Raw genomic sequence first — 18,594 nt, forward strand, 5'->3', positions numbered from 1 at the left:
TGTAGATATGTAAGAGTGTATGTTCCCACCGGCTGTGCTGCATTGGGGTGCACATGCTGCTCATGGGGTTTGTGAAATGACTGTTGCAGATTGATGGACAGCTTATGCCTCTTTGGGAGGTGCATGATAGTTGATGGTAGAAACTTCATTGGACTTGGTGACCCTGGGAGCACAGGGAGTTGGGTCCCTGAGGAGCAAGGGGCTGCAGTGCCCAGCCTGGTTGGGGACAGTCCCTGGGGACCTTGCATGCATACCACAATCAGTGGCACAACTGGAAGATGATGGTGAAAAGCCAGACTGCAAGGAATACCATGTCCTAGACCCTTCGGTATGTTGTTTATGCTGCCAGTCTGTGGGATCTCCTGGTTTCTTGCTGTTCCTTTCCTGGAGCTGCTTTGGGGTGACTGAAAATGGGAATTGGACCCACAGTCCACAGTAGTGCGGGGATGTCTGTGGGTGGCTGCAGTCCAGAGAGGCTTTGCTTGGCTCTTGTGCTGCTTTCGAGCTTTCCAGAGGCCATCCAGCATGGAAAGGGCTCTTGAGGCTTTCCAAAACACAGTGATACAGAGGTCCATTTGTATCATCTCCTTTACAACAAGGCTGCCACTTTGCAGTCTGAGACGCGCTGTTGAATTGTGTCCCTTTACCAGGCTTTTACGTGAAGACTGAACAAGAGATTATGGCAGAGTCCTTAAAAAGGAGCTGCCCTGGGAGCTGGGCTTGGATCTTGCTCATGTAACTCATCCAGGCGGTCCCTTCCCAAAGCCCCTTTCCTCGCGGCAGTGGGAGTGCACCGTTTCGCTTGCTTTCTTGTTCACCACTGTGATATATTGTTTCAAAGATGCTTGACATCTGCCTGGCTTGGCCTCTTCCCCCATGAGAGCACAGTGCAGGGAAGAGGATCCAGGACGGATCAGCGTGCGCTGAATTGCCCTTTGTCTGCTTTCCTCTCCGCCGCCAGCTGGTAACTGGAGTTGAGCGCCTGCACGGCTGGCTGCAGCCAGGCAGCAGCCAGATTGGGGAACACGCTAGCACGGTCCCTCGGCGGCCACGCTGAGGAATGCCTAGCACAGCACTGGCTGCTCTGCTGGGGGCTTGGGCAGCCCTGCTGTGGCGATAGCTGCTGTCTGTAGAGCATTGCGAATGGCCTGTGCTCGCCTATCCCCTCCTCGCCATCACCAGTTTCTAACCTGCTCTCCTTTTCCTTGCAGCGGTGGGGACTCGGGCAACGATCCTTTTCACCAAGGAGCCATACTCCCAGGATGCCCTGCATGGCCGCAGCGCCATCCTCCGCTGTGAGGTAGCTGAGCCGGCAAACGTGGCCTTTGAATGGCTGCAGAACGGGCTCCCCGTCCAGGACACAGAGCAGCGCTTCAAAGAAGGCAGCAACCTCCAGTTCATTGCTATCGACCGGCACCGGGATGCGGGGGACTTCCAGTGCGTGGCGAGGAATGTGCTCACTGGGGAGGAAGCCCGCACAGCCAATGCATCCTTCAATATCAAGTGTGAGTTTGGGGCAAGGGAGACTGAGAACAGGCTGTTGCCATGGTTTGCCAAGGGGTGGTGATCAGTTAAGGAGGGGTAGCACGGGCTGTGCAGGGAGGCATCCTCTGCAGCTCCCATGTCCATCGTGCCCTCTAGGACCCTTGTATTCTCTGGCATCCTGAAGGCTGTCAGATTGAAAAATGGCTGAATGGCAGAGCTTGGAGGGCTCTGTGATCAGTGGCAAAAGTCTGGTTGGAGGCCAGTAACTAGCAGTGTTCCCCAGGGATCAGTACTGACTCCAGTCTTGCTCGTTTTATTCATCCGTGACCTGGACATCAGCAAGGCTGCCGATGATGCCGATGATACCGAGCTGGGAGGAGTGGTTGAGACACCCAGGGGCTGTGCTGCCATTCAGAGAGACTTGGACAGGCTGGAGGGTTGGGCAGAGAGGAACCTCCTGAGGTTCAACAAGGGCAAGTGCAGAGTGCTGCACCTAGGGAGAAATAACCCCATGCACCAGTACAAGCTGGGGGCTGACCTGCTGGAAGGCAGCTCTGCAGAGCAGGACCTGGGAGTGCTGGTGGATGACAAGTTGACCATGAGCCAGCAATGTGCCCTTGTGGCCAGTAAGGCCAATGGTGTCCTGGGCTGCATTAGGAAGAGTGTTGCCAGCAGGTGGAGGGAGGTGATCCTGCCCCTCTCCTCAGCCCTGGGGAGGCCTCATCTCGAGTCCTGCGTCCAGTTCTGGGCTCCCCAGTATGAGAGAGACATGGAGCTCGTGGAACGAGTGCAGCAAAGAGCTACTAAGATGTTGAAGGGACGGGAGCCTCTCTCATGAGGAAACGCTGCGAGAGCTGGAACTGTTCAGCCTGGGGAAGGGAAGACAGCAGGGGGATCTTATCCATGTGGGTAAGTGTCTGAAGGGAGGGTGTGGAGAGAATGGGGCCAGATTGTTCTCAGAGGTGCCCAGTGATAGGACAAGAGGCAACAGGCACAAACTGAAACACTGATAATTCTACCCAAATCCAGGGAAAATCTTTTTTACTGTGAGGGTGATGGAGCACTGGAACAGGTTGCCCAGGGAGGTTGTGGAGTCTCCATCCTTGGAGATATTCCAAAGCCATCTGGTCATTAGCAATGTGTTGTAGGTGACCCTGCCTGAGCAAGCAGAGGGACTGGACTAGATGATCTCTCAAGGTCCCTTCAACTATTCTGCACTTCGGTGATGCTCCCTCCCCCCGTATTCAGGTGCTCTCCCTGTCCATTTATATGGAACCAGCCTGAATAGGTGCATGGAGTTATTTCTCTCCAGGTGCAGGACTCTGCACTTGCCTTTGTTGAACTTCATAAGGCTCTTCTCTGGCCATCTCTCCAGCCTGTGAAGGGCCCTCTGACTGGCAGCCTAGCCCTCTGGTGTATCAGCCACTGCTCCCAGTTTTGCATCGTCAGCAACCTCTGTCCCTTCATCCAGGTCACTGATGAAGATGTTAAACAGTATTGGACCCAATTATATGAGGATGTTACTGTACCAAGCATGTCCTCGTCACTGCAGACCTCTTTGGAGCCTGTCTCATCCCTCAGGGGATGAGACAGGCTCCAAAGAGCCTATGCAGGCTAGGGTGGGACACTTGCAGTGTGGGTGTCCCTTTGCTCCGTGCATATGGGCTGGTCCTGGATTGAAGGAGTTACGTGTCTTCGAGCCTTCCTGTTCCCATGCCACCTGCTCCAGATGTTACCAAACTGTATGGAGAGCCAGCCATGGTGATCTCTTCCCTTTGACCCCACAGGGCTGGAGACGGGCAGTGTGCTGCTGAAACAGCCGGCCAGCGTGGCTGAGATCCAGCCATCCTCCACGGTGGTGCTGCGATGTCACATTGACGGCCACCCACGGTAAGGATTGCCTTCCCTCCCCAGAAGCAGGTCCTGCTGGGGGTCCCCGGCGCCTTTGCCGCATGCTCTTTCCCCTCCTCCTTCTCTCTCTCTCTCCTTCTCTCTCCTGCGAGGATGCAGTAAAGTCTAGGGAAGGCGAAAGGCAGGATTGAGACTGGCTGAGCACCTGGGGAGAAGGCAAACGGCTTCCTTGGAGCCGCGTAGCAAGGAGCACAGTAAGGACGGGCTCTCGCAGGCCAGTCGCTGAGCTGCTTCATGTGCTGCGGTCACTCTCCGTCGCTTTCTGATCATGTGCCATCTCCTTGGCTGCATGTCTCATGGCTTTGTGTGCGTGCTGGGGCTGGCAGTGGGGTCGGAGAGCCAGGGAAAGGGGCCATCTCCGGGCTGTGTCCTCCGCACATGCACTCCGTGGCCAGTCGTGCACCCTGGTCACCCTCTTGTGTCTGTCTCATAGCCCCACGTGGCAGTGGTTCCGGGACAGCATCCCCATCCCTGATGACCGCGACGCCTACGCCATCAGCAACAAGGACCGGACGCTGACCCTCCGCAGCGCCAGCCCCGATGACAACGGGCTCTACTGCTGCTGTGCCCGCAGCGCCGTTGGGTTCGTGTGCAGCCATGACAACTTCACACTGAATATCATTGGTGAGTGGCTCCTGGCTGCCCCGGTCTGGGCTTTAGCTGTTTTACTGCCTGGCCGATAGCCTGCCCTTTGCTGCCGTGGCCTGCAAGGGAAGTGTCAGGCTGGTGTGACATCCTCCCTGAGAAATCTCTTGCTGGAGACAGGTCTGACACACTGGCTGGGTTTGAATTTGCTCCTGTCTACCAGCGTTAATTTGTCCCCGCATTTTTCTGGAGCAGGTCTGTGCTGTAGTCTCTGGGTCCTCCCGTCTTTAACTAGGTTTGGACTCTGGAGGCTGTAGATGCTGCCAAGTAATACAAGTGCTGCTGTGATGCCTTGTGGGGTGAGACATCTCACTGGCCTTTGGAGGCAAGGCCTGGGCTGTAGCCAGAAGAGGGTTGTTGGCCTTAGGGAGATTTCAGGCCCTGGACAAGGGGATTTGTGGTCAAGTGGCAGGATTGGGTCTGTTTGCCACGAGCCCAGGGTGCTCAGGGGCTCCCTGGAACTGGATGGGACTTTCCCCGAAGCAGCCTGTGCATGCGATCCTAGCTGTGTGACAACAGCTGTTGCGGTGTATGTGCCTACTTTGGGGATGGGTGTCCTTTCAGGGTGCTCTCAGCTCCTCTTTGAGTTTCCACTGGTGCACCGATGAAGGGATCCCACAGGCTGCTCCCCTCTCCTCACGCTTCTGTGGTCTTTGCCATTGCAGATGAAAGCTTCCCTCAGGCAGTGATCGTCCCACAGGACCTCATCGTGACCAAGAATGAAGAGGCCATGTTCAACTGCCAATTTACAGCTGTGCCCCCTCCCACACAGGAGTGGCTCTTTGAAGACACCCCCATCACCAACAGGTCCAGGTAATAGGGGCCCCAGTGATCTGGGAGGAGAGGGGGAGCCCCATGGCCCGGAAGCAGCAGAGAAGGGCCAAAGGTACACCCAAGGGCAGGTACACCAGACTAGCCTCTGCTGATGAGGCCAGTTTCTCAGCTGGCCTGAGATAGGGTTAGCAGGGCCTTGGTGCTTGTACATGGCTTTCATCTACACCGGGCTTAGGAAACAGACTGTCCTCTAATGAGCACGCGGGGCTGTCAGAACTGCATGCCGCATGTGGTGATCCCCAGAACTGGACATGTCTCCCAGCCTCAGATGTCCATATGTGATGAATCGTGGAGCTAGAGATGTCTCCAGCCCCAAACACCCACTAGGGTCATTTCTGGAGCCAGAGATGCATCCTAGCACCAGATGCCCACACATGATGATCCTCAGAGCCAGGGACACCTCCCAGACCCAGACACCTGCACAGCGACCCCTGAGCCTTTGGCTGTTTTGCAGCCCCAGATACCTGCCCATGACAATCCCTGGAGCCAGGGACATTTCTCAGCCCCAAGTGCCTATGCATGATCCCCCCACAGTTGGGGATGTCTCATAGCTGGACTGTGCAGGGTGATTCCCAGCAACAGAATGTCACCAAGGCAGACTGCACAACGCGAGCAGCCCCATCTAGGCACGAGACGCCCAATGGCCTCGCAGCTCCTGGGCGCCACCTTGTGCCCTCTTCTGCATGTGCTGGCTCTTGGAGCTGGCCTGCTTTGGGGTGCGTCTTTCCAGGGAAGCCCACTCTGCTGCGGGGAAGATATTTCTCTCAGCTTGTCTTCTTGATGAAGCATGTATCCCACCATCTCCTTGTCCTCACATGCTGTACCCCACCCCAAGGAGCTTTGACTTGGCACAAAGGTCTCCCCGTTCACTCCGTGAGCTCGTGCAGGACATCACAGGGCCATGGCTCTGTCGCATGTCCTGCTGAGGTGCCCAACCGAGCCCTGTCTCTCCCCGCATGCCCAGGACCATTGTGTTCGCCAACGGCTCCCTGCTGATCACCCAGGTGAGGGCTCGCAGCACTGGGGTCTACAAGTGTGTTGGCCGTGGGCAGAGGGGGAAACCTGCTGTCCTGGAGGCGACTCTGCGGCTGGCAGGTGAGGTCCTGGGGCTGGCGACAGGGCGGGCAGTGGGTCCCAGACTTGCAGCGTCGCTCTGAGTTGTGCAAGGAGGTAGCAATGGGTTGGTACATTGAAAAGCGCTTGGTTTATCTGTGAAGTGGCTTGTCCTTGCTGCCCAGGTGAAGTGTGCAAAGGTAGCTTGTGTGTGCCCTGCCTTGGCTGGTGTTTTCTGTGGGGATGGTAATGCCGGCAGCAGCCACACGCTCTTGCCCTCTTTGAGCCCTGCTGTCTGTTGCTCCTCTCAGAGATCGAAGACATGGCGCCCTTCTCCCCGAAGGTGTTCACGGCCAACCAGGCGCATCGTGTGGCCTGTATCGCCCCCCGGGGTGTACCTCCACCCCAGGTCTGGTGGGAACGGGACCAGGAACAGGTTCCCACCACTGGCAGGGTATACCAAGAGGCAGAGCAGCTTGTCTTCACTAGTATCACCGAGATGGATGCAGGGACCTACACGTGCCATGCTGCCAACAAGGCTGGAGAGAAGAAACAGGAGCTGAGCATCACCGTGGCCAGTAAGCAGCTTTTGGAGAAGGGCTGGGAGCAGGGGAAGGGACTGGAGAGGGAATTGGGATGGGCTGGTGCCTCACCTCTTGGGTGCAGGGAAGCACAGTCCCCATAGCTGACCAGGGACACTGGTCTGGGCCACACTGGTGTTGGCTGGTGGGGCGGTGAGTGGCCCCACGTAACTCCTTGCCTCTGCGCCCAGCGGTGCCCAAGTGGGTGGAGATGCCCAAGGACAGCCAGCTGGAGGAGAGCAAGCCAGGATATCTGCACTGCCTCAGCAAGGCCTCCCTGAAACCCACCGTCACCTGGTACCGCAATGGCGTCTCCATCTCTGAGGTGAGGTGGTGAGATGAGTCCCTGCTGCTCACGGGCACTTTTTCAAGGCAGCTATTTGGCTCCTTCCTCCTTCACTGCTGCTGTTTTCTTGCTTTGCTCCTGGGCCTGTCATCACCCTGTTACCTGTACCCTCACTGTGCTCCTGGCACTGTCCCCATCCTCCTGCTGTGTGGGTGTGTGACCGGCCGTCTCTGGCTGCTTGGCTCGCCACTGGCCTGGTGCTTTTTGGGGAGGAGAGAAGAGATGGAGCAGTGTGCCTTGGCTCTCCGAGTGGATCCCATCAGGGCCGTGCCCATCTGGGGCACGAAAAAGTAAAGTCTTGGAGAGGCAGCAGTGAGCCCAGGGCTGGTGACAATGATGTTTCTGCCTCCCTCCCTCCTTTTTGCGGTAGGACTCGCGCTTTGAGATCTCTGAGAATGGGACGCTGCGCATCAACAACGTGGAGGTGTATGACGGGACAATGTACAAATGCGTGAGCAGCACTCCAGCGGGCAGCATTGAAGGATACGCACGGGTGCACGTGCTAGGTACGCTGGTGGGGGGACTCTCTTGCCTGGCAGGCGACAGGGATGATATCCCCAGATTTGGTGCTGGGAGGCCTGATGGCACCTGTGTCTCTTGCAGAGAAGCTGAAGTTCACTCCCCCACCCCAGCCACTGCAGTGCATGGAGTTTGATAAGGAGGTTACGGTGTCCTGCTCAGCCACTGGCCGGGAAAAACCCACCATCCAATGGACTAAAACAGGTGAGGGGGACTTGAATGGGCCATGTGTCCCCAGTATGGGCCGCCAGAGCTTTCCATTAGCCCACCTTCGGTGCGGGTGAAGCAGCAGTGCTATGGTGGACTGAGGAGCTGATGTGCAACTCCGTGTTGCACGCGTGACCACTGCATCCCTCTTCTTGCCATCCCATAGATGGGAGCAGCCTGCCATCCCATGTCAGCCACAACGCCGGCATCTTGTCCTTCCACAAGGTGAGCCGGAGCGACTCGGGGAACTACACGTGCATCGCCTCCAACAGCCCTCAGGGCGAGATCCGAGCCACCGTGCAGCTTGTGGTAGCAGGTGAGGGCTCAGGGCAGGCAGCTGGGTTGGCTGCACCACTGGCCTCGTGACAGGGTTGCCTGGGTGGTGCCCAGTCGGCATATCTGTGTAGAGAGAGAGGTGTCTGTCCTGACGCCCAGCCCTGCCCCATGGCGCTTAGATACCCAGTTTGTCAGTGCCTTGCAAATAGCTCGAGAGGACACATGCCATTGTGCTGGTGTTGGCCCCGCTCCCTCGTGCGGGCTCAGTGCCATCCCATGGGCTCATGCTAGCCTCTTTGCCTTCAGTTTACGTCACCTTCAAGCTAGAGCCAGAGCCCACGACGGTGTACCAGGGGCACACAGCAATGTTCCAGTGCCAGGCAGAGGGCGACCCCATGCCACATATCCAATGGAAAGGGAAGGACAAGATTTTGGATCCCGGCAAGCTCCTGCCCAGGTATGCAGCCCATGTCTCAAACTGAAGGTGGGCTTGTGCTGCACTGCAGTGTTCCCTCGGCCCACGCAGTGTGCCCATGCTGGCAAAAGGGTCTGACCTTCCCAGCTGGGCAGGGTCACCTGGTCAGTTATTTCTGGGCTCCCCAGCCCTGAGAGTTTGCTCCCCATCACGGCCTGCCAGGCTGCAAAGGCTTGGCTGCAAGAGCTGCAGCGCTAAGGCGTAGTCTCAGATTTGAGATGGACATAGGCCAAGGGACTAAGACTGTTGCACCACAGGGTGATGGGGCTGTAGGGGTCCCATACTTGTCTCTGCCCTCTCACGCTTGCAAAGGGCTTTGTGTGGTTGGCAGGATTCAGATCATGCCCAACGGCTCCCTGGTGATTTACGATGTCACCACCGAGGACTCGGGAAAATACACCTGCATCGCTGGCAACAGCTGCAACATCAAGCACCGCGAGGCCTTCCTCTATGTTGTAGGTAAGGGAGGTGCCCAACATCAGGACACAGTCTTTCGGCATCCTGGGCATCTCTGGCTCTGCTGCTGGCCCAGTCGTGATGAGGTCTCTATTGAGATGCAGCACTGGATGCTGCGGGCTGAGGCCAGCACAGCAGCAGGGAGGCTTCTCCTTCCCCACTGACAAATTCCCATACAGGGTTTGGGCCATCGCTGCACACCCTCATGGGTTTGGCGCTCTCTGTCCCCCAGACAAGCCAGCAATGGAAGAGGACGAGGGGCCCAGCAGCCACACACCCTACAAGATGATCCAGACCATTGGGCTTTCAGTGGGGGCAGCTGTTGCCTACATTATCATTGTACTGGGGCTGATGTTCTACTGCAAGAAGCGGAGGAAAGCTAAGCGGCTGAAGAAGCACCCGGAGGGCGAGGAGCCCGAAATGGAGTGTCTGAATGGTAAGATTTGAGCACATGGCATGGGGATAGATTCCTGCTGGTCCCTGCCCTTTGGGTCGGGGTGTGGAGGGAACTTCTGAGGGCAAGGGGCTCCTTCTTACCCCCACCTCAGGTCTCTCGTTCTTGGTTTTGGCCTCTGCTTGTGACCGAGACCTGCTCTTGGGTGAAAAACGGCCAGAGAAAGCATGCCCAATGAGTTGGTGTAAAACTTGCGTCCCGGCCCTGTGTCTAGCCATCCCTGTGTGCTGAGATATTTGTATTGCTCCTGTCTTCCAGCACTGATGTGTGGTGTCATGTATGCCCTTTGCTAAGGGAAGGTGAATATCCTTATTGTGGTGTGATGAAATAGTAGTACTCTGCCAGCCTCTCCAAAGCGTTAGACTTCACTGCGCAGCCCTGGACCCTGCTGTGAACTTGCCTTCTTATCTCAGAAACTTGTATAAGTGTTGAGCATCTACAGCATTCTCTAACATGCAGTTTCACAGCAACACATTGTCTGAAGAACCATCTCTTTCCTTTGCATTTCAAGCTTGCTATCTAGCACCACTTCTTGCACTAGAAGAGACAGCTCTTCCATTTGTCTAGTCCTTCCTGCATGCACCATCGCCTTTCGGAGATGGGGAGCCCCACCTAGGACTTGGACGCAGCTTTGCAGAGTGACGTGGCTGTGCTCTGTCTTGTGCCACTGTTTCAGCCGCCTGTCCCCAGAGCTTGCTCCTGGGAGCCAGCAAGTAGCTGCGGGCTGGGCCCATCACTGTGGATGGGACATGGAGGTTGCTTTCCCCGGGTGTCATCTTACTTCTCTGCATCTCCTAGTGTTCAGTATTCTACTGCAGCTGGCAACAGCTGCCCTATGCTACTGTTCCCAGCTAAGTTGGTTGCTTTCACAACCATGTGCCAGCAGTGCCCTTTCCATGCGAGCAGCATACTGTGTTTGTACCCTTTGAGTGCCACCTTTGTTGTGTCCATCAGATGATGTTGCCTTCTGTCCCATGGCAGTTGAGCTGCTGGTTTCCATGAGACCCTGCACAGTGCTTTCTGGAAATTCAAACAGCCTCAGTTCTGTCCCTTTTGTCCACAAGCTCCTGACTCCTTCAGTGCCTCAAGGGAAGCCTGGCTGTGGGGCACCTCCTGGGAGTGGGGATGCAGGAACATCTCTGCAGTTTTGCGTTCTGCCGCTGTCGCCACTGTGCGCTTTTCCCCTGGCCATCCCTGCTTGTGGGCTCTGGCTAGCACTGTTTTCCTGGGGAAAGGATTTGTTTTAATCCTGATTCAGGTTGTCTCTCAGGATTTGTATTTTGGCCTGTCTTTATTATGTTTTTCTTTGTATTCTGCCAGAATTTCTCTCTTATTCGCTTTGTTTGGAGCCAGTTTAGCTGGGTGAGATGCATCCTTGCTGTTGCAGCCCTTACCTGGCTGTGCAGATGTCTGTGCTCCTTTTTGGTCCTCCCATGGCCTCTCTGGAGAAGTGGTATATTTGCTCTCAGCTCCAGGGGAATGACCCCCAAATGTCCTGTGATGATTGGGCTTTCTTCCTTGTTTTGATATGGTCCCCCTTTAGCTGAGTGGCCTGAAATATCCCAATACTTGCCCAACAAGGACAAGTACTGCCTGGCTGGCCACCAGCTGACTTCTCCCGTGCCCTCAGGACTCAGACAGATTTGCCCTTCCTGCGGGTGCAGGTGTTGCAGACAGGTGGGATAAGATAGGCAGCTCCTCTGTGCTTGGTTCCTGTCTGTGTAAATGAAACTCTTCCTGCTCATCTCTGCATTTCTCTTCATCGAGGTCCCTTTGTTATTCACTGTCTCATCAAAGCTCTGTGAAACATGATGTCGTCTGTGCTCAGAAGCGAGTTTGTCTGCTGCTGCTGCCCGCTGGTGCCACCCCTCAGCGGCAGAGTGCTCACTCTGGGCCTCTGCTGTTTTTGTGGCACAGTTGCAGCAGTCTTCACATGTTTTCTCTTGGCTTCAAGTTTGTAGTCCTGAGACACCGTCAGTCTTGACTGCAGACAGCGCAGGGTCGAACAGGCTTAAGCACCACACTGCTCCTAATTAGTGTAAAAACAGAGATAGTGGAAGTAACATCAAGCCTTGATTTATAGGGTAGACGGTGTTTTTCACAATGGTCTTCTGCAAGCACCACTACTCCAGCGTGTGGAAGAGGACACTTGTGCATAGCCATGGCTCTTAAGTCATTGCATCTCAATCTTCATGGCTCCAAGCCTACCCATCACAAAGCTACGGTCCCCGTCACCATGGCCACTGAGGATGTGCTGGAGGGCTGCTACATTGCTGTACAGTATCCCTTGACAGAAATCGTGGGCATTGCGGTTCCTGTTGGTGTAATAGCATGTGAGATGGAGTCTTCATTTGGTGATCAAACCCTTTTGCACAGCCAGATGTTTCCTCAGTGCTTGCTCCTGGACTAGCTGAAATGGGATGTGTACGGTAACGCAAGGTGATGCCACACATGTCAGCCACCTTTGCTCAGTGCTTTGTCCTGCCTTACATTCAAACTCCTGCCTTCAACTCCTGGAAAGCAGCAGTTTCTACTACTTGGTCTGATCTAAGCAGTAAGTGCACTCAAAATCACGGTTTGTTTTCTATACAGAAATCTTTCCAGTACAATCCAACTGTAAAACACAGGGTGCCCTGCTTTCTTAGGAGAACAGTGTTTAGTCCTGTTCACTGGCTTCTGTGTGTTTCCTCAGTTCACTAGAAACTGAGGAAGTTTCTAGTGGAGTTCCTAAGCGAAAGCTTTCTGGGGTTAATTGCAAGGATTCTGCCTCCAAGCTTTGCTCTAATCTGGGCAGTAAGAGAAACTCCAGGCTGATCTGATCTGATCCGACAGGTTTGGGATTACCAAAGACATCTGTGTTGCAGGCTTGCAGGGAAAGGAGGAGCAGAGGGCAGGCTGCAGCAGCTGGTGCCACATGGACCTGGGCATCTAAAGACCAATTTTTAGCAGTCAGGGTCTTCTGCCCTCTCTCTGCCTCACTCATCTGATCTCCTGCTGCTGTTCTGCAAACTCTTGTCAACAGGCAGTTTGGATGTGGCCACCCGTTTTCTTGGGGATGTGCAAGTGCAATGGGACGCCTGTGGCCCGGTGGGGCCAGGTAGCTCTGGGACCAAAGCCGTCGCTCAGCATCTGATTGCAGGAGTGGCTGTGGGGCTGGCAGTGATGGGGGCAGGGCCTCACTTGAGGCTGGAAGGAGCAACTGTATGGAGGGTACTGTGTTTCCTGGGACTGCAAGTCAGGCCTGGGTGCTTGGAGCTAGTTGTGCCTGCTTGGAGCATCAGCCCTGCGTTGCTGCTCTCCAGGATGGGCTGATCCTCGCCATGGTGTGCACTGCGCAGCCTGCTGGCGTGCCATAGCCACATGTGCTTGCCTTGCAGGTGGTGCTTTCCTGCAGAATGGGCAGACAACAGATGAGATCCAAGAAGAAGTGGCCTTGACCAACCTGGGCAGCAGCTCTGGAGCCAGCAAGCGGCACAGCACTGCTGACAAGATGCACTTTCCACGCTCCAACCTGCAGACAATCACTACCCTTGGTATGTCGGGCCACCCTAGCCCCCACCCCAAGTCCTGGCCCAGCAAAACCCCCCCCCGCAACTGAAACCCCAGCATGTCCTAGCTGGAATATGGGACCTGCTGGAGTACGGAGTACCCCACAGCCACTGTCTTTGCGGAGATCCTGGACTGTCCTAACACATGCTGTCCTAATGTGTGCTGTCCTCCTATGTGCTGCCCTCCGCTTACAGGCAGGGGGGAGTTCGGTGAGGTCTTCCTGGCCAAGGCGAAGGGTGTGGAGGATGGCGAAGACGAGGCACTGGTGCTGGTGAAGAGCCTGCAGACCAGGGATGAGCAGCTGCAGCTGGACTTCCGGCGCGAGGCGGAGATGTTTGGCAAGCTGAACCATGCCAATGTGGTGCGGCTGCTGGGGCTGTGCCGCGAGGCAGAGCCACACTACATGGTGCTGGAGTATGTGGACCTGGTAAGGGCCTTGCCAGTGGTGCCTGTGGTAGAAAGGCTGGGTTGGATGGCAGGAACACTGCAAATGTGATGTGGTCCAGGCTGGTGGACTGGCCTTGAATCTCCTGTGGAAGGTCTGGAGTTTATTGGAAAGAAATACATCTGGGGTATTAAAAACCTCCTGGAAGCACCAGACCTACTTGCCTTGATCTTAGCCCTTCGAGCCATAGAGACAACATACTGCTTGACCTACCAGGCAGGAGCCAAAAGGGCAGGGAAGGGCTGTGGCCCAGGATGAGAGGGTCTGCAGTGCTCCTTGTGGGCCTGTTGCGGCTGGGCATGATGGGGACCGATGCAGCTGGCAGCGGGTGGATACTGCCTCTGAATAATCATTTTCCGTCTCCTCAGGGGGACCTGAAGCAATTCCTGAGGATCTCCAAGAGCAAAGATGAGTCTCTGAAGCCACAGCCCCTCAGCACCAAGCACAAGGTGAGGGTGCAGCTGTGGCCATGCTGTGGGGTTAGGGGACCATGGGGAGGGCAGCCAGTGCCAACATCTCTCTGGGAAGTAGGTGTCTCTCTGCACGCAGGTGGCCCTGGGCATGGAGCATCTGTCCAACAGCAGGTTCGTGCACCGGGACTTGGCAGCAAGGAACTGCTTGGTCAGCGCTCAGCGGCAGGTCAAGATCTCAGCGCTGAGCCTCAGCAAGGATGTGTATAACAGGTCAGTTGGGAGCCGTGGGGGGAGAGGGGGGTGGGATGGCTTGGGAGGGTGCCTATCTCACTGCCTGCCTGTCCTGCCCGCAGCGAGTATTACCACTTCCGCCAGGCCTGGATCCCGCTGCGCTGGATGCCGCCCGAGGCTGTGCTGGAGGATGAGTTCTCCACCAAGTCGGACGTGTGGTCCTTTGGGGTGCTAATGTGGGAAGTCTTCATGCATGGAGAGATGCCCTACAGCCCGCTGGCAGACGATGAGGTCCTGGCAGGTACGTGAGGCACTTTGTGCCTTCTCCAGTGTCCTTTCTCAGGGGAGAGGGGCTGGCCGGAGCACTGTTTGCCCTCCGACATGATGCTGGTGCAGCTGGGGAGGCTGCAGGAGGTCCACGGGTGGAGATGCTGCCGGAGGGCGTCACGCCTCTTCTCAACAGCCTTCGGGGCTTTGCTTTCCTGCAGGTTTGCAGTCGGGCAAGACGAAGCTCCCGCAGCCTGAGGGCTGCCCTTCGCGACTCGCCAAGCTGATGCAGCGCTGCTGGGCCCCCAGCCCCAAGGACCGGCCCTCCTTTGGCGAGCTCGCCACCACCCTTGGGGACAACCCGGCTGACAGCAAGGCCTGAGCGGCCCGGCCCTCGCTGGGGAAGGAGGCGAGGGGGCGGACAGGGGTGCGGGGTGCTCCCGGGGCGCTCCCAGGTCCCCTGGCTGAGCGCCAGCCTGACGTGCTGGGAGCAGCATGGCGCCAGCAGCGGCTGAACTCAAAGCACAAACCTGCACACCCCACCACCACCACCACCACCACCACCACCCCGTCCCTCTCCTCCCCAGGCCCCCAACGCCAGCCCTCGCTGCCTCTCGCTCTCTGCCTGCCCAGTCCGGAGCTCCCGGGCTGGCGGCACGGGTGCAGCGCGGCTTCGCCCATGTGCCCAGCGGGAGCCGGGCTCCGGCAGCCGGCTCTGCGTCCCCGCTCGCCACGCGCGTTAGCTGTCGGCCCCGTCCGGCCAGCCGTCTGCCCGTCTGTGCTAGGCACACCGGTGTCTCTCCTGGGCGGGCACGGGCCCGCCTGCGGGAACGTGAAGTGCCTGGCATATGAAGGAGACGTCTGCCACCTTTCCCATCGCCCCCGTGCCTTTTTTCTTCTTTTTTTTTTTGTATGATTATTATTTTCCCCCCTCCCTCCCTCCCTCCCTCCCTGGGGCAGTGCCCCCCCCACCTCCTTTTCTAGTGTGCTGGCTCCTCCCCACCGTAGTATTTCTGTTACTGGAACGCAGCCTAGAGTTCGGTTAGTTTGTTTGCTTGAGCGGAGGGTACCGCAGCCAAGAAGGGTTGGGTTTTTGTTGTGTTTTTATGTGCTGCTCTCAATAAAAAAAGCCTCTTTTTTAATTATTTTTATTTTGCGGAGGGGGACATGGTCTTTGTGAGCTGCTGCTCTCAGCTGGGTCCTGGGAAAGCCTGGGCGCTGGTTACGGGTGCTTCTGCCACTCCAGTGTTTTCCCATGGTGTTCGCTGAGGCTCCGGGAGCCCCAGTGCAATCCAGGCGCCGGCTGAGCTGCGGAGCAGTCTGGCTGGCCGTACGTCCCCACGGTGCTGGAGCTGAATTCTTCCGGGAGGAGGGCTGGACGTGAGACAATGGGCACAAGTTGAAGAAGGGAAATTTGTATTGGGTACTAGAGAAAACAGTTGTCCCCTGAGGGTAATTGGGCCCCTGACGGGCATTGAGTTGCATTTGATGCGTTGTTTCCATCTTTACAGTCTGTCACGCTGCTGTGGCCTTCCCTTCTTGCATCTCCTGCTGCGGGATGGCTGCACATGTTGTGCAGGCCTACAGCTGAGTGCGTTTCCGCTTGTGCCCCCCCCCCCCCCGGTGTTTATTACTCCTTGAGCACTTCTTGCCCCAGAAATACCCCCAGCTTGTTCAGAAACTGCGTAGCTGGGCATTTTCAGGTAGATCATGTGAGAGAGCCAGGCGCTAGATTCCTTCAGCTGGACTAGTGCTGCCACATCTCACCTGGTGCTTCGCCAGGGGTTCGCTATTTTTTTCCCAGTTGTTGATGCTCTGCTTTGAGGCTGCCTGGGACGTCACGGGGAGGTTCAGGGAGTTGCGTAGCATCGGCCGATGGGCCAGCGAGCGCTGTCAAAGCTTTGCCCTGGAAGAAGGCCACTGGCACGTCAGATGCAACCAGTGATCCCTGGTCCTGTGCAGCTGGAGAACAGAGGTGTCCAGGACCGCTGGGCTGAGAGTCCCATTCTGCTGGCCTCGTGCTTGCAGCTCTGCTTCCCAGGAGCAGGGACAACGTGGCTGCAAGGGGGCGGGTCCGGTGAGAGGCATCGGGATGTGGTGCTCAGCTCTACTTCAGCACGTCCTGCGGACACGGATGTCTGTTCACCACATGGCCCAGATTCAGTGGCTCCAGGGAGGCACCCAAGCACGAAGGACACCAGCGCTAAGACAAAACCCAGGCCTCCAGGGTGCAGAAAGTCGGGGCTGGTGGGAGAGCGTGTTTTTGCGAGTGATGTCACGAAAAAGCTCTGTATCCTTGGGGACAGCTCAGATGTTGGCCAAACTAATTGGAAACAGTAAGCTGAGCAGAGACAGGCCCGGCTAAATGGGGAGCGGGGAATCAGCGCACCCACCTCAAGCCCCTGCAGGAGATGGGGAGGACTCAAACAGCAGGGAGGGATCCAGCTGCTCCAGCCCAAGTTGAGGTAATGACATCTTCAAAAACACAGGGGAAGGATGATAACTAGGGTGGCATCTTGCAGCACCCAGGACTACAAAGAACAGCGTGGCTGCATCAGAACCCAGGTCCACCCAACGGACCACCAAAACATGTGCCCCAAAAATTAATGTTTAGGGAGAAGTATAAGACCTGGCAAGCAGGTACACGGCATCCCAGCTGCCAGCTACCCGATAACCTCTGAACCAGGTGTTTCCAGTAGCCCTTGATGACTTCTCTTGCCACAAAGTCATCCAAGCTCCCCTTAAGCCTGTATACACTTTGGGCACCCATAGCACCCTGGGGACAGATCCACTACGCAGCGAGGAGAAGCACTTCTTGTTTGCTTTGGTTTCTCCTGGTGTCCTGTGGCTCTCATGCAGCTGTCTCAAGGCCCTGCAGATGCACTAATGGACCCTAACTGCCCTGAACAGCCTCACCTGGGACACCCACACCCTCTGCCCATGACCCAGGAGCAGCATTTAAGCTTAGGCCTGGGCCCTTGCTCTTGTTTTTGAGCAACCCTGTGGGTGGACTTGTTCTCAGCTTTGTCTCCAGCCATTTCCTGGATTGACCTTAGACCTATGTTTCAGCCTTATTTCCAGTCTTGCCTTCCAGCTGGACTCCCTGAACGGATCTAGGATCTTGTTCTTTGCTTGCTGCATCTAGGCTTGTTGATGGACCATGCTGCCAGCAGCCAGCTCTGGTTGCCCTGCTCAGGTACTGTGGGACTTTACCCATTGGGGAGGGCATAGTCCATGCTGGGGTTGGCCCCCTCCCCGTGAGGGGCAGCCCTGTTCATGTAGCTCTCTGACAGCGTACGTGATGGCCGGAGGAGCTCCTCGGCTGAAACATCTCTCTGAAATCCTAAACATGAGTTGAGCCTTCCTTCGCGTACGTGCAGCAATAGCTCCAATCCAAGTGCTGCTGCTCGCCCAAGAGATGTGGAGGTTAGGTGAGAACAGCTCCCCGCACTGCAGCAGGAAGCCCGTGCTGGGGCTGAGCACGAGCATGCTCCCCTGGTCCCGAACGGGTGGAAAATGCTGGAAAGGGGGTGAGAAAGCGCCTTTGTGCTGCAGCGGCCTAGAGAAGAGGTGCTGAGGGGATGTGGAGGACTATAAAAGATCAGGCAGCGTGGGGGTGCTGAGAGAGGAATGCTGGCTGGGAAGAGCTGGGGCTCGCTCCCTCTGGGGGGCGGGCGGCTGCAGGAGTGACATCCGCCTGGAGGCTCTGTCGGAGGCCGGGAGAAACCAGCCAGAGGGACTGGGGAAGAGCGGCTAACGCCAAAGGCAAAGCAAGCTTGTGGCTCTCAGCTTTGCCAGGGAGGCTAGAAGAGCCTCTGGGTGAGGCCTAGGTGCGTGGGGGCGTTGCACCCCACCAGGGCGTTAAGGTGCACGTTCCCCACCGCCCCATACGCTTTGGGCACGGCGCAACGGGGAGATGCAGAGACACCCCCCCTCCCCACAGTGCTCTGTGCCCTTGCTGGGAAGGGAGGTGCATGGTGGTGTGGGGGCTGCGTCCCCCGTATGAGGGGAGGCCACGGGGACACGGGGCGGGGAGGTGGGGCAGCAGGGCCCCTGCTGCAGCCGGGCCTCTCCAGGCAGCGGCCCCTCTGGGAGCTCCTCGGCGGTAACTGGAGGAGGGGTGCAGTGCCACGCGCCCTACCCATGGACGGAGGGGTGAAGAGGCTCATTTCCCCCCCCCCCCCCCAAACTAGGCTAGGGAGGATGGCGACAGGGGCGAGAGAAGAACCAGCCCGAAGCGAGGCTACAGGAGGCAGGCGCCTCCCCGCTCGGCGAGCCCTCAGGCTCACCTGGGCTAGGTGCACCCGGGCTCACCGGCCGCCGGGAAGGAGAGCGGCCAGGGCATGTGATGGGAGGCATGTGAGCGCCTGCGGGGAGCTATAAATGGCCTGTGTGCTCACCGGAGGAGCACGGCTGGCGGGGAGCACGCTGCCGGGGGTGGAGGTCG

At 57.1% G+C, this 18,594-nt stretch overlaps 1 protein-coding gene across 1 annotated transcript in view; it reads left to right on the forward strand.

The window, feature by feature from the left end:
• PTK7 (protein tyrosine kinase 7 (inactive)) overlaps positions 1–15,298 on the forward strand; it is a 31,406-nt gene extending 16,108 nt beyond the window's left edge. The window contains exons 2-20 of the mRNA XM_062571393.1: positions 1,212–1,505; positions 3,273–3,375; positions 3,830–4,020; positions 4,707–4,854; positions 5,840–5,970; positions 6,240–6,506; positions 6,701–6,834; positions 7,226–7,361; positions 7,459–7,578; positions 7,748–7,897; positions 8,164–8,314; positions 8,664–8,791; positions 9,021–9,224; positions 12,620–12,775; positions 12,986–13,218; positions 13,605–13,685; positions 13,768–13,919; positions 14,003–14,181; positions 14,369–15,298. Coding sequence (XP_062427377.1) covers positions 1,212–1,505; positions 3,273–3,375; positions 3,830–4,020; positions 4,707–4,854; positions 5,840–5,970; positions 6,240–6,506; positions 6,701–6,834; positions 7,226–7,361; positions 7,459–7,578; positions 7,748–7,897; positions 8,164–8,314; positions 8,664–8,791; positions 9,021–9,224; positions 12,620–12,775; positions 12,986–13,218; positions 13,605–13,685; positions 13,768–13,919; positions 14,003–14,181; positions 14,369–14,529 — 3,119 coding nt within the window. The 3' untranslated portion in view covers positions 14,530–15,298. The remainder of the gene's footprint in view (positions 1–1,211; positions 1,506–3,272; positions 3,376–3,829; positions 4,021–4,706; positions 4,855–5,839; positions 5,971–6,239; positions 6,507–6,700; positions 6,835–7,225; positions 7,362–7,458; positions 7,579–7,747; positions 7,898–8,163; positions 8,315–8,663; positions 8,792–9,020; positions 9,225–12,619; positions 12,776–12,985; positions 13,219–13,604; positions 13,686–13,767; positions 13,920–14,002; positions 14,182–14,368) is intronic.
• The last annotated feature ends 3,296 nt before the right edge of the window (positions 15,299–18,594 follow it).

The sequence above is a fragment of the Rhea pennata genome, chromosome 3 (assembly GCF_028389875.1).
Source record: "Rhea pennata isolate bPtePen1 chromosome 3, bPtePen1.pri, whole genome shotgun sequence".
NCBI lineage: Eukaryota > Metazoa > Chordata > Aves > Rheiformes > Rheidae > Rhea > Rhea pennata.